The 12,549-nt window shown below is 48.0% G+C and overlaps 1 protein-coding gene across 1 annotated transcript in view; it reads left to right on the forward strand.

Annotated features, from left to right (window-relative positions):
• Positions 1-9,319, forward strand: part of LOC133355877 (ABC transporter F family member 4-like) — a 40,652-nt gene extending 31,333 nt beyond the window's left edge. The window contains exons 4-5 of the mRNA XM_061573290.1: positions 8,305-8,946; positions 9,305-9,319. Of these exons, the coding sequence (XP_061429274.1) occupies positions 8,305-8,946; positions 9,305-9,319 (657 nt within the window). The remainder of the gene's footprint in view (positions 1-8,304; positions 8,947-9,304) is intronic.
• Positions 9,320-12,549: the final 3,230 nt, after the last annotated feature.

A 12,549-nucleotide genomic window follows, 5' to 3' on the forward strand; every position in this document is an offset into this window, starting at 1 on the left:
GCAGTTTGGTTCCGGCTCGGCTCGGCATTATAGCCAGTGGAAACCACCCACACTGTTAAGGAACCCGTGCTGGCTCGGCTCGGATGTGGCAGTGGAAAAACGGTATATTTGTATAATTGTATACGTGCCCAACCACACTGAATTCACCATTCCCAAACCATTCTACCAATTCAAGCCGAAACTCCAGAGCGTTCCCAAAATTGTGATCATATTTTGCACATTGCTTAGTCGTTCGGTGTGCAGTTCGATCGCTCGCTCGCTCGCGTTTAACAGACAAGGGGATCTGTGCGTTTTGTGTCCTTCCGCGCTTGCCGTGTGTAACGCGTGCGCTTTTACCGTCACCGTTGCCCGCCAGCTTTGCCGTCTCTGTGTCCGACAAACTCCATTCCGTTGTCCATCCAAACCATCCATCCCATCGGAAAGCGCCGTCGCAGCGTCCTGGGCGGTGCGTGGCGAAAGCCGGGGAAGAGGCGAAGCCACCAAATCCACCATATCGCTGTAACAGGATGAAATGAATCCACGATAGAATTAATGATGCATTGTGTTACTGTGGAACTGAGCCATTGGGCGTCACGGGACGGGCTAATGTGGCCTTTTTCGATCCACAAATCGTCTCATTAGATTCTAGATTTGAAGCTTTCGTGACTGCAAGGATTCATACCCTTAGGTTTTTTTTCGGTAAAGTCACGTAGGTAAAAAATAATAATATACAATAATAATTAATCAAAATAAATCAATTAAATCACGACGTATCCAGTGATACAGTAAATTTAGCTGTGACGGTCCCACCTGAAGACGGAGACTTGTGTTGCCTCCGAAACGTCGTGATTAAATTGGTTTATTTTTATTTATTATTAGTTTATTTTATTATTTTTTTACCTACGTGACTTTACCGAAAAAACCTAAGACTACGTCTCATTAGATCCATAAGCATGTGACAGGAATCACTTCATAACGATAAAATAAACTAATTCTATTCAAAATATCCAAGCTTGTGTTCGAGCATGGATCAGGCATGGATCAAGCATGGTATCGTAAAAAAATCGGTCCATTCCCGTTCCATGATTCCTTATATGTGCAAAGCCACGCCCAATTACTCCATATATTGGCCTAAAGCACGGACATGATTTATCATTAATTCTCTCGCGGATTCATGTTATCCTGTTGCAGCGCAAGCAACCACTCGGGAGAATCCAAGGAAGCAATTTCCTCTGCCGAGCCCTTATCTTTTCTTGCCACACGCTAACTTTCTCGAGGGCATCGTCCGGGAGTTCGGAAGCCACCGGCGGGAGAGGAGCCTTGCAACGCCAACAACACGCGGACGCGCCGCCGACTCAGAAGGCCGCCGCGCGAATTCCGAGCGAAACGCTGGCGGAAGGGGTCCCCTAGGCTTAAAAAATAAATAAGCCACGCTCCCGAGACAATTGTTACGTTACGGGCGCGCAATATAAATGCAAGTTTTGTTTGTCGTTGCTGCTGTTGTTGTCTGACCGCCTTCCATAGTCACGCACGTGTAACACGCCACGCTTGTGTTGTCTGCCTGCTCGTTGCATGACCGTCGGCAAAAGAAAGTTGCGAGCTCAAATAAAAAAAAAACACCTGGAACTTGGCTGGAGTCTAAACGAGTGCGACTCATGGCTTGCCTCCTCACCCGGCCACGTGCTTTCACACGCACGCGGCGACACGCCCGCTCCATCTTAACCCACAATGTCGCACTAATGTGTGGTTCATATGTAACTAACGTGTTGACACGTACGCTGCACTTAATTTTGTGTGCGCGCGCGCGTGTTTGTGTTGTGTTGACACATCCACGCAAGGCACGTGTATTCATTAGACGGCTACGCGATGTGCATTATGCCGGTTTCCCAATCGACTTGTTATTTTTTTGGGATCAGGTCGCGTAAGTTAAGATGCCCGTTGTAAAACCCTCCTCCGCCCGACACAGCCAATGTAATGTAACATCGTCGCGCTGGTTGATAACCCACCGGCGACACGTCGTATCTATCCGCTCTACGTGTGCGGATCGCTCCCCACCATTACTGGTGGTGGCTGCTGAAGCAGCAATGCATCGGCCACGTCGCAAATCGACCGTGTCGGGTGTACTTACTCATGCGTGTACGTTGAACTTCTTTCGCACCGTACGTAGCCAATCGGAGGTGTGGGGGAAGCACAACAAACTTAGCACAAAAAGCAGCCCTCAAGTAACGAGTGAATAGCTCCAGGGGCTTCCTAGCATCGGAAGGAAGAGCGTTCCAGACGGCCGCAGAAGCGCATATGAAAGTGCGTGACCGTCAGTGACCGATCGTCATCATGATCATGACGATGACGATGTGTGTTGGTCTATGAATGTTGGCTTCTCTCCCGGTAGCCAATAGTTGGGTCTGCCTTCTGTGACGTGCAGACGTCATACTGTTAACGTCACAATGATTGGGTCGCCTTAGAATTTCCCCGATGCAATCTTACTTGGTCCTCCGTGAAAAAAACTAAATGTTTAAAAACATTCTAAAGCTTTGGCCATTGGATAAAAAATGTTATAATCTGATGTCATCCTTGGCTTCAGTCCTCTTTCCTACCACAGTAACGTGCACATTTTTTACCCAAATTCAAGAGGTTGAAATATTTTTTGTTAATAGATTTGTTTTTTACGCGTAAGCATGAAGTGCACTATATCTGTGCAGAATGTCATCTTTATAGACCTTCCAGAGCATCATTAGTTAGACATTGGTCGCCCAGCTTTCTAGACCTTAGAGAACGTCATGAGAGGTGACCGGTCAAGGCCTGATCGCTGAAAAATATATCTGAAGACACTGTGGATAAGGGCCGATGCGCGCATACATTTCATCAAAACATGAAAAAACATTTCTACATTTCAGACTGTGTGTGTGCAGACGTGAATGACGTGAAGTGTTGTTGGTGGTGGTGATTGTGGTGGTGATTGTGGTGGTGATTGTGATGGTGATTGTGATGGTGATTGTGGTGGTGATTGTGGTGGTGATTGTGATGGTGATTGTGGTGGTGATTGTGATGGAGGGTAGTCAGCCGTGCTGGTGGTAGTGATGGCGGTGACAATGATGGTATGTGGAGGGTACTGTCAATGTTCGTGGTGGTGATGTTTGCGGTAGTGATGGTGCTAGTGGTGGTATGTGGTGTTGTTGTTGTTGGTGCTGGTGGTAGTGGTGGCGGTGCTGATAGATGTAGAGAGCGGTTGTGTCACGGTTAGCGCTACGCTGCCCTGCGAACCCGGATCGCCGGGTTCGATTCCAACTCACAGCCAACATCGGTGACGATTTTCTGAACCGGTCCTGGACCTCCCCTAGGTCGACTCAGCCTCAAACGATTACCTACCTGGCACGGTGTGTAAAGATCAGCACTGGGGAGACAAAGACGGCCGGGCGTGGTATTGGACACCCACCCCCCTCGTGTGCCGTGCCGGCTTTCATAGGCACTACTCGGTAACAGCACTTGCCCCAAAAGTATTTTAAGGCTTCTAGATTTAAAGTTTTCATGACTGCAAGGATCCATACTTTTTGGTTTTTTCGGTAAAGTCATGTAGATAAAAAATAAAATAAATGAAAATGAAAACTCCTCCGACCGCATCGCTTTGCACGAAAACAACTAAATTTAGTTGTTTTCATTTTAATTTATTTTATTTTTTACATACGTGAAATTTAGTTTCATTTTAATTTATGTTATTTTTTACATACGTGAAATTAAGTTTTCATTTTAATTTATTTTATTTTTTACATACGTGACTTTACCGAAAAAAACAAGAAGTATTTTAAGGCTATACAGGGGTGGGGGGATCTTTATCTTCGGTACTGATAGCGGTGGCCGTCGTCGTAAGTCTGAACGTTTGCCATCGCACGCTCCTGTCAAGTTCAGTCCATCACGAATGCTGGAGGAAAGCACAAATTGTTTGTAAGTCATGGTCCAACACCATGTGAGACTAGGCTCTAAGCAAAGCTGTCTCGGGTGTGGACCAATCAACTTCAAGGACAGTGCATACATTATCAGTTATGTTTTTTTTGCATTATGACTGCAGGTATTGTGGTCTATGCAAACATGACTCCTTGTAAAAAAAAAGTTGTCAGTTTTGTTGCCAGATAAAAGGGTAAAAAAACAATGATCAATTATCATGTTTGTAAGGCTGTTTCAAAAACTGGCTCAGAATTCAAGGATCGGACTCTGAGCGTCTGCCACCCGGTGAGTCCTGGCCACGAAACTCCTCCGACCGCATCGCTTTGCAAGGGTCCAGCAGCAGCAGCATCGCCATGGGCTGTGGATTGTAGCTGGCGTCGGTTGAGGCCAGTAGGAGTAGAGTGGTGTTCATGGTGGTGATGGTGGGGGGGTGTTTATGGTTTTGGGGAGCAGTGGCGCAGTGGTTAGCGCGTCGAGCCCGCCGACGCGAGTTCCATTCCCTCTCACGGCCACCAACACCAGTGACGATCCTTCAGACGCTGTCTCCTCGACAGACCTGGTCTTCACCTGAGGACGGCTGCTTGCGTTGTGGCCGAAACGTCGTGAGAATTATTTTATGTTTTATTTTTATTATTTTATTATTTCCCTTCTACGTGACTTTACCGAAAGAACCAAGAAGATGAATCCCTGCAGTCACGAAAGCTTTAAATCGAAACCAGTGACGATTGTTTGCACCGGTCCTAGGCCTCTCCGAGGTCGACTCAGGGTCGAATGAGTACCTGGTGCAGTGCGTAAGCCTCGACACGATGGAAACAAGGGCAGCCTGGTGTGGTGCTGGCCTTCAGAGGTGCCCGCTAACAGCAATTTCTCCAAAAGTCTGTCAAGGCTATACGGGGGATCTTTGTCTTGTTTATAATGGTGGCAATGGTTGTGGTGGTGATGGTCGTGGTGGTGGTGATGATGGAGGTGGCAGTGGTGGACATGGAGGTGGTGATTGTTGTGATGTAGTGTGGAGGTGGTATTAGTATTTATGGCGGAGATAATGGTGGGTTAGTTGCTGTGGCGATGGTGGTGAAGAGAGTAGTATTGGAGGTTGTGATAGTGGTGATGGTGGTGGAGAGTAGTGTTTGAGGTGGTGTAGAGTAGTGTTTGAGGTTGTGATGTTGGTGATGCCCGAGAGAGTAGTGTTGGAGGTTGTGATGGTGGTAGAGAGTAGTGTTGGAGATTGTGATGGTGGTGATGGTGGTGGAGAGTAGTGTTTGAGGTGGTGATGGTGGTGTAGAGTAGTGTTGGAGGTTGTGATGGTGGTGGAGAGTAGTGCTGGAGGTTGTGATGGTGGTGGCAGTGACGGACCGTGTATTTTACACCTAGGCCTTCAGTGCTTTCCTCCCGCAATTAAAACGCCATCGAATAACCTCACCATGACACGAGGGCTACAGGCTATTGTCATTCGACGTAACCACCAAATATTCACAGTGACAGTAACCTTTATCGAGTGGATTAAAGTGGTTTCACACGAGGCTCAACACCTATGAGAGTTACAATACACTAATTGCAGAGACGTGAATACATGGTGACTGAAACCATCAAGGATGTACCACTATTACGCAGTATGACAGGATGCTGCATCACAAATAGACATCGCATAGCCCAAATCAATGTCATTACCAAAGAAACAAGAACAAACTCACAACCAGTCACATTTACTCATACGACCACTAAGCAAGCAAAAATGCCGTAAAACACAAATAACACAATCAAGATTCAACAGGCTTCCCCACAGAAAAAAAGAATATCTAAAGCACTACATCTAAAAATGTAAACGTCACGAAAGAAAGTTAAAATAAATCTTAGATGATGCTACGTTACGTGCTAGCTAGTTTTACTTCAGTTAGCTGACTGGCCCTCCAATCACGCCACACGAACAAGGCTAATAACGTAGGCGGCTAGGCCAGCTAGAAGGCTCCGGCGTGTCAAAGAATAGGCCCAACAATGGCAAACTCGACATCTGATTGGTTAAAGAAGATGACAATCAACAACATCGTCCCCATTTGCTTCAACAGCAGAGGGGATTCACTCGACATTCTGAAGGCCTCAGGGTAGATTTTTCACCCGGGGAGGCGGAGACAGCACAGGTGGATAATCTGATTGGATAAAAACTCTAATTTATATGAGCTGCACTGAAAGCAGCTCACCTGAGGGAGAGAGTAGCAATGAAATGACGGTAATAGACTGATGGGAACGAACTTTGTAGAATGTATAGCGCATTAATGGAAATATATATTAAATTATAAAACTACAATTTTCTAATTCTGACAATCTCTAGGCCAGCAGAGAAGGCCTTGCTGGCTCTGATGGCGGTAATGGTGGTGCAGAGAGTAAGTGTTGGAGGTTGTGATGGTGGTGCAGAGAGTAAGTGTTGGAGGTTGTGATGGTGGTGATGGTGGGGAAGAAAGTAGTGTTGGAGGTTGTGATGGTGGTGATGCTGGTGCAGAGAGTAAGTGTTGGAGGTTGTGATGGCGGTGATGCTGGGGAAGAGAGTAGTGTTGGAGGTTGTGATGGTGGTGATGCTGGTGCAGAGAGTAGTGTTGAAGGTCGTGATGGCGGTGATGCTGGTGGAGAGAGTAGTGTTGGAGGTTGTGATGGTGGTGATGCTGGTGCAGAGAGTAGTGTTGGAGGTTGTGATGGTGGTGATGGTGGTGCAGAGAGTAGTGTTGGAGGTTGTGATGGTGGTGATGCTGGTGGAGAGAGTAGTGTTGGAGGTTGTGATGGTGGTGATGCTGGTGGAGAGAGTAGTGTTGCAGGTTGTGATGGCGGTGATGCTGGGGAAGAGAGTCATGTTGGAGGTTGTGATGGTGGTGGAGAGAGTAGTGTTGGAGGTTGTGATGGTGGTGATGCTGGTGGAGAGAGTAGTGTTGGAGGTTGTGATGGCGGTGATGGTGGTGCAGAGAGTAGTATTGGAGGTTGTGATGGTGGTGATGGTGGTGGAGAGAGTAGTGTTGGAGGTTGTGATGGTGGTGATGGTGGTGCAGAGAGTAGTGTTGGAGGTTGTGATGGTGGTGATGGTGGTGCAGAGAGTAGTGTTGGAGGTTGTGATGGTGGTGATGGTGGTGCAGAGAGTAGTGTTGGAGGTTGTGATGGTGGTGATGGTGGTGCAGAGAGTAGTATTGGAGGTTGTGATGGTGGTGATGGTGGTGGAGAGAGTAGTGTTGGAGGTTGTGATGGTGGTGATGGTGGTGCAGAGAGTAGTATTGGAGGTTGTGATGGTGGTGATGGTGGTGCAGAGAGTAGTGTTGGAGGTTGTGATGGCGGTGATGCTGGTGGAGAGAGTAGTGTTGGAGGTTGTGATGGCGGTGATGCTGGTGGAGAGAGTAGTGTTGGAGGTTGTGATGGTGGTGATGCTGGGGAAGAGAGTAGTGTTGGAGGTTGTGATGGTGGTGTTGGTGGTGCAGAGAGTAGTGTTGGAGGTTGTGATGGTGGTGTTGGTGGTGCAGAGAGTAGTGTTGGAGGTTGTGATGGTGGTGATGCTGGGGAAGAGAGTAGTGTTGGAGGTTGTGATGGCAGTGATGGTGGTGGAGAGAGTAGTGTTGGAGGTTGTGATGGCGGTGATGCTGGTGCAGAGAGTAGTGTTGGAGGTTGTGATGGTGGTGATGGTGCAGAGAGTAGTGTTGGAGGTTGTGATGGCGGTGATGGTGGTGGAGAGAGTAGTGTTGGAGGTTGTGATGGCGGTGATGGTGGTGGAGAGAGTAGTGTTGGAGGTTGTGATGGCGGTGATGGTGGTGGAGAGAGTAGTGTTGGAGGTTGTGATGGCGGTGATGGTGGTGCAGAGAGTAGTGTTGGAGGTTGTGATGGTGGTGATGCTGGGGAAGAGAGTAGTGTTGGAGGTTGTGATGGTGATGGTGGTTCAGAGAGTAGTGTTGGAGGTTGTGATGGTGGTGATGGTGGTGGAGAGAGTAGTGTTGGAGGTTGTGATGGTGGTGATGCTGGTGCAGAGAGTAGTGTTGGAGGTTGTGATGGCGGTGATGGTGGTGCAGAGAGTAGTGTTGGAGGTTGTGATGGCGGTGATGCTGGTGGAGAGAGTAGTGTTGGAGGTTGTGATGGTGGTGATGCTGGTGGAGAGAGTAGTGTTGGAGGTTGTGATGGTGGTGATGGTGGTGCAGAGAGTAGTGTTGGAGGTTGTGATGGTGATGGTGGTTCAGAGAGTAGTGTTGGAGGTTGTGATGGCAGTGATGCTGGTGGAAATGAAGGTATTGATAGACTTGGAGGCTGGTTAAAGTTAGGGTGATGGTGGTGGTGATGTTGGTTGCTGGGTGATCGTTGCTGCCGCCTTGTCCCCTCATTCCGTTCACTGCGTCGCTGCTTGCGCATGTCTCCAACGGCCAACAGGAGCTGAGCAACGATGAACAACAGCAGCTGCAACAACAACAGCAGCAACAACAACAGCAGCAGCAACAACAACAAGAAGAGCAGCAGCTGGACATCACAGCTGATACAACCGTCAGTCCCGACACAACTCCAGCGCAACCTCTGGTCAAATCCCATGTTGAAGACACGGCTACCATCTCCGAACCCGTTGCTGTGCAAGAGAAGCAAACACCTCATCACCAGCAGCAGCAGCATCAGCGAGATGTCTTTGAGGCCCTTCTACAACCCGCCGAGCTGGCTGCATTAGACGAACGCAAGGCACTTGTGGACTCTCTGCGAGAGAGATTCGCCAATCTCGAGTCGAAGATTAACAGGATGCAGGATAGCTTAGACTCCTTGTTCACGACGATGACCGTCCCGGGATCCGTCCTGGATCCGGAGCCAGAATTTGAGGCTTCCTCGGTGGTGGAATTCGAGGAGGAGCAGGAGGAGCAGGAGGGGGAGGAGGAAGATGAGAGGAGTGTCCAGTCCATCGAAATGACCCCGTTTCCGATGGAGGCCGCAGCATACACAATAGGCGATATCCACTTCCGGGACATGGTTACCAAAATCCGGGAGAAGGTTGCCGAGATTAAGCTCAACATGACCACAATTCAGACGACGGTGATCAGCTGCGACACCCTCACCCAAGATGGAGCCAATGTCCCAATCGCCGATGTTATCTCGGCCGACCTCGAACTTCATCCTGATCCTGATCTTCGTCCTGTCATGCTCATTGCGCCTCCTGCTCCTCCTCCTCCTTCATCATCATCATCATCATCCCAGGATGCTGCCCTTCAGAACGAGGGAGATGAGTTGAGTGGAGAAGCAGAAGGCACAGCTGACTCGGTTCTTGATGTCACCCATGAAGAGCTGGAGAAAGGTGACCCGGATGGGGCGATGGAAGGCACCGATGAGACACAAGCACCACCAGACGATGATGGCAATGGGGAGAATCGCTCGCTCGGTGCAAACGTCTCAGTCGCCGAAGAGTTGACTGTTGCTCAGGCAGAAGACACCATCGACGCGATCGCAGAGGAGCCACAAATGTTGTTGAAGGCGGCGTCCCTCGATGACGATGAGGTGGCATTGCCGGAGGATGACCTCATCCCTGGAGAAAAAACATTTCAATCACCGGAACCGAGAGCAGTCGCTGCTGAGGTGAGCCCTTCTCTGAAGTGGATGCTAATTTCCCATCATTTGCAACAGGAAAAGCCACAGGAACTTCCACGTGTTTGGCTAAATGTCATTGGCGAGTGTTTTTTCTTATTTTCTTGGTTCTTTCGGTAAAATCACGTATAAGGGAAATAATAAAATAATAAAAATAAAACATAATAAAATACAATTCTCACGACGTTTCGGCCACAACGCAAGCAGCCGTCCTCAGGTGAAGAACAGGTCTGTCGGGAAGACATTCAGACGCTGTCTTTCCGACAGACCTGTTCTTCATCTGAGGACGGCTGCTTGCATTGTGGCCGAAACCTCGTGAGAATTGTATTTGATTATATTTAATGTTTATTATTTTATTATTTCCCTTCTACGTGACTTTACCGAAAGAACCAAGAAGATGAATCCCTGAAGTCACGAAAGCTTCCAATCGAAAATAGGTTTGCCTTCCTTACAGGAAGGTGGTGCGCTCAAAGCTTCGCACAGAAAGGTCCCAGAATCCCATTGGTGCAATGCTATTTCCTGACCACCTCACAGTCCCCAGGCATAATCCCCCTACATGCACCCATCCATAATTTAGGAATTTAAGAGGGCTAACGAGGGGCGAAGGCGGAGTCAGGAGGATAGAGAGACGGTAGAAGGAGAAGAAGAGGACAGGGGAAAATTAAAATGGGGTGTCTGGCTAAATTCACACTATGTAGAGAAAGAGCAGATCGAGAGTGAACCCCCTGTAACAGAGCCCCTCCCCCTCCCCAGGTGTTCCCAATTCTTCCTTTCAAAAGAATCTTACCCTGTGAGTCATAGCAAGAGCGAGCTGCAATCTTTTGTTTCTAATGTGCAGGATGTGTTGCAAACAACTCTTCGTGGCCCGGTGAGTTTGGAGTTTCGTAAACTTCTCAAATTTGATCCACCAAACCCATGCCTCTAAAGCGCCGTTTGCACGGGGTATCCTTCACCGGGGGGGCGGGGGGAGGCGGCGTGGCTTTTAAAATGTTTCTCTCACTTTGTGGTTGTTGTTGTTCATTCAGGGATTCGAAGCGCAACAGAAACCAGAGGAAAATGAGCATGACATTGAACAACAACAACAACAGCCACCACCGTCAGATGAAACACCTGATGGAGAACGAGCGGCAGCAGTAGCAGCAGGAGAATCAGAAGCCAGTGTTGGAGATGAAGAAGCCACTCTGTGCAACATGATTCTTAGAGCCACGGTGGTGGAACCCATGAACAAAGGCGGTAACAAGGAGTCAGGATCAGGACCAGAACAATTAAATGTTCAGAAAAAAGCTAAAGTGGAGGAGACGAATGTTATACAAATGATGGCCATGATGAGAATTAAAATAGCAGAAATGCAGGCCTACATGGATCTGTTAACAATGAACACTCTTGAAACAATCGTTGGCAGATCGCAAGGAAGTATTGAGGCATGCCAAGCAGACAGTGTTCGTATGACAGACGAGTTTTTTGTTCGGCAAGAAGATGTAACTGAAGTTGAGCCTCTGACAGAAGATGTGACACAAGTGGAAGATGAGAAACGCATCACGGATTATGTCCAAGTGAAAGAAGACGTGTCTGTACGGCAAGAAGATGTAACTGAAGTTGAGCCTCTGACAGAAGATGTGACACAGGTGGAAGATGAGATACACATCAAAGGTAATGTTCAAGTGAAAGAAGACTTGTCTATACAGCAAGAACATCCAACTGAAATTCAATCTCTGATAGAAGATGTGACACAGGTGGAAGATGAGATACACATCAAAGGTAATGTTCAAGTGAAAGAAGACTTGTCTATACAGCAAGAACATCCAACTGAAATTCAGTCTCTGATAGAAGATGTGACACAGGTGGAAGATGAGATACACATCACAGACGATGTTCAAGTGGAAAAAGAGATATCTGTTCAGCGAGAAGATGCAACTGAACATAAGCCTCTGCAAGAAGATGAGACGCGAGTGGAGGATGAGATGCAACCAAAAGATGAAATTGAAGTGAAGAGAGAGTCATCTTCTGAAGACCCTCGACCTCCACACACAGAGGAATCGTCAGATATGGGATGGTCACAGTCTGCAGATGCACCCCGAGTGGCGACAGACTCGTATCTTGCACGAGAAGAGAAAATGGAACCCGATCATCCGGTGCGCAAAAGGAAGATGAGCATCGCTGAGACAGAAGTAGTGAAGATGGAAGAGAGCATTGTGAGCATGCATTCGAAAATCCAGCTGGAAATGCTCCGCATGCAGTGCAATTGGTTGGACTTGAAGAAGACAAGAAAAAGTGTTTCCGAGCAACCGGTCATCGTTGAGGCACATTTGACGGCAGCAATTGCGACAGGAGATGAAGCTCCGGTCACACAAGAAAATCGGGTCGGAGTTCAAGCACCAACGATGAAAGTGGAAGAACTCGTACCGGCAGAAGATGCAGCCGTCGTGATTCCAGGTGATTCCAGCGAGACTGACACTCAAACAGGCGTTTCCAAAGCAAAGGTGGATTTATCCAGAATGACTCCAGAGGAAAGATCCAATTCACCGGATCCCGTTCTGACTCTTGAATTAGTCCCTGACGGATCAACGGGTGTTGCTCCTGCACCATTATTATGCACGGACGAATTGGCTCACGCATTGGCCAAATCCGACATGAAAATTATTAATGGCTCCAAAGCTGATGTCGGGACTAAGAAGTTGCCCCATGGGGTACAAGAAAAACCTTTTGTCATGTCCCCCATCAACAAAGATCCAGCGGTTGCTGTAGAGGATGATGATAATGATGATGAAAAAGACACGGGAGTCGTTAGCGCTGTGAAGGAAGTGAACGTAGGGCAAGAGTCATTTATGGACGAAACCTTGAAAGAAACTTCAAAGCCAACCTACAGCAGTGACATTTCTGATGTCAACATCGAACCGAAACGAATCATTGAGATAATTGCTGCTGTTCTTCCTGACGTTCAAGTTCTGGAGCAGATCAAACCGGCGACCACCTTTGACGATTCAGATCTCAGCTATGAAGACTCAGAATCGGCGACCTGCACTTCTCTGGACACAAACTCAAGCGAGACATCTAAAA

Source organism: Lethenteron reissneri, chromosome 52 (assembly GCF_015708825.2).
Source record: "Lethenteron reissneri isolate LAM-NWPU_2019-01 chromosome 52, ASM1570882v1, whole genome shotgun sequence".
In the NCBI taxonomy this organism is placed as follows: domain Eukaryota; kingdom Metazoa; phylum Chordata; class Hyperoartia; order Petromyzontiformes; family Petromyzontidae; genus Lethenteron; species Lethenteron reissneri.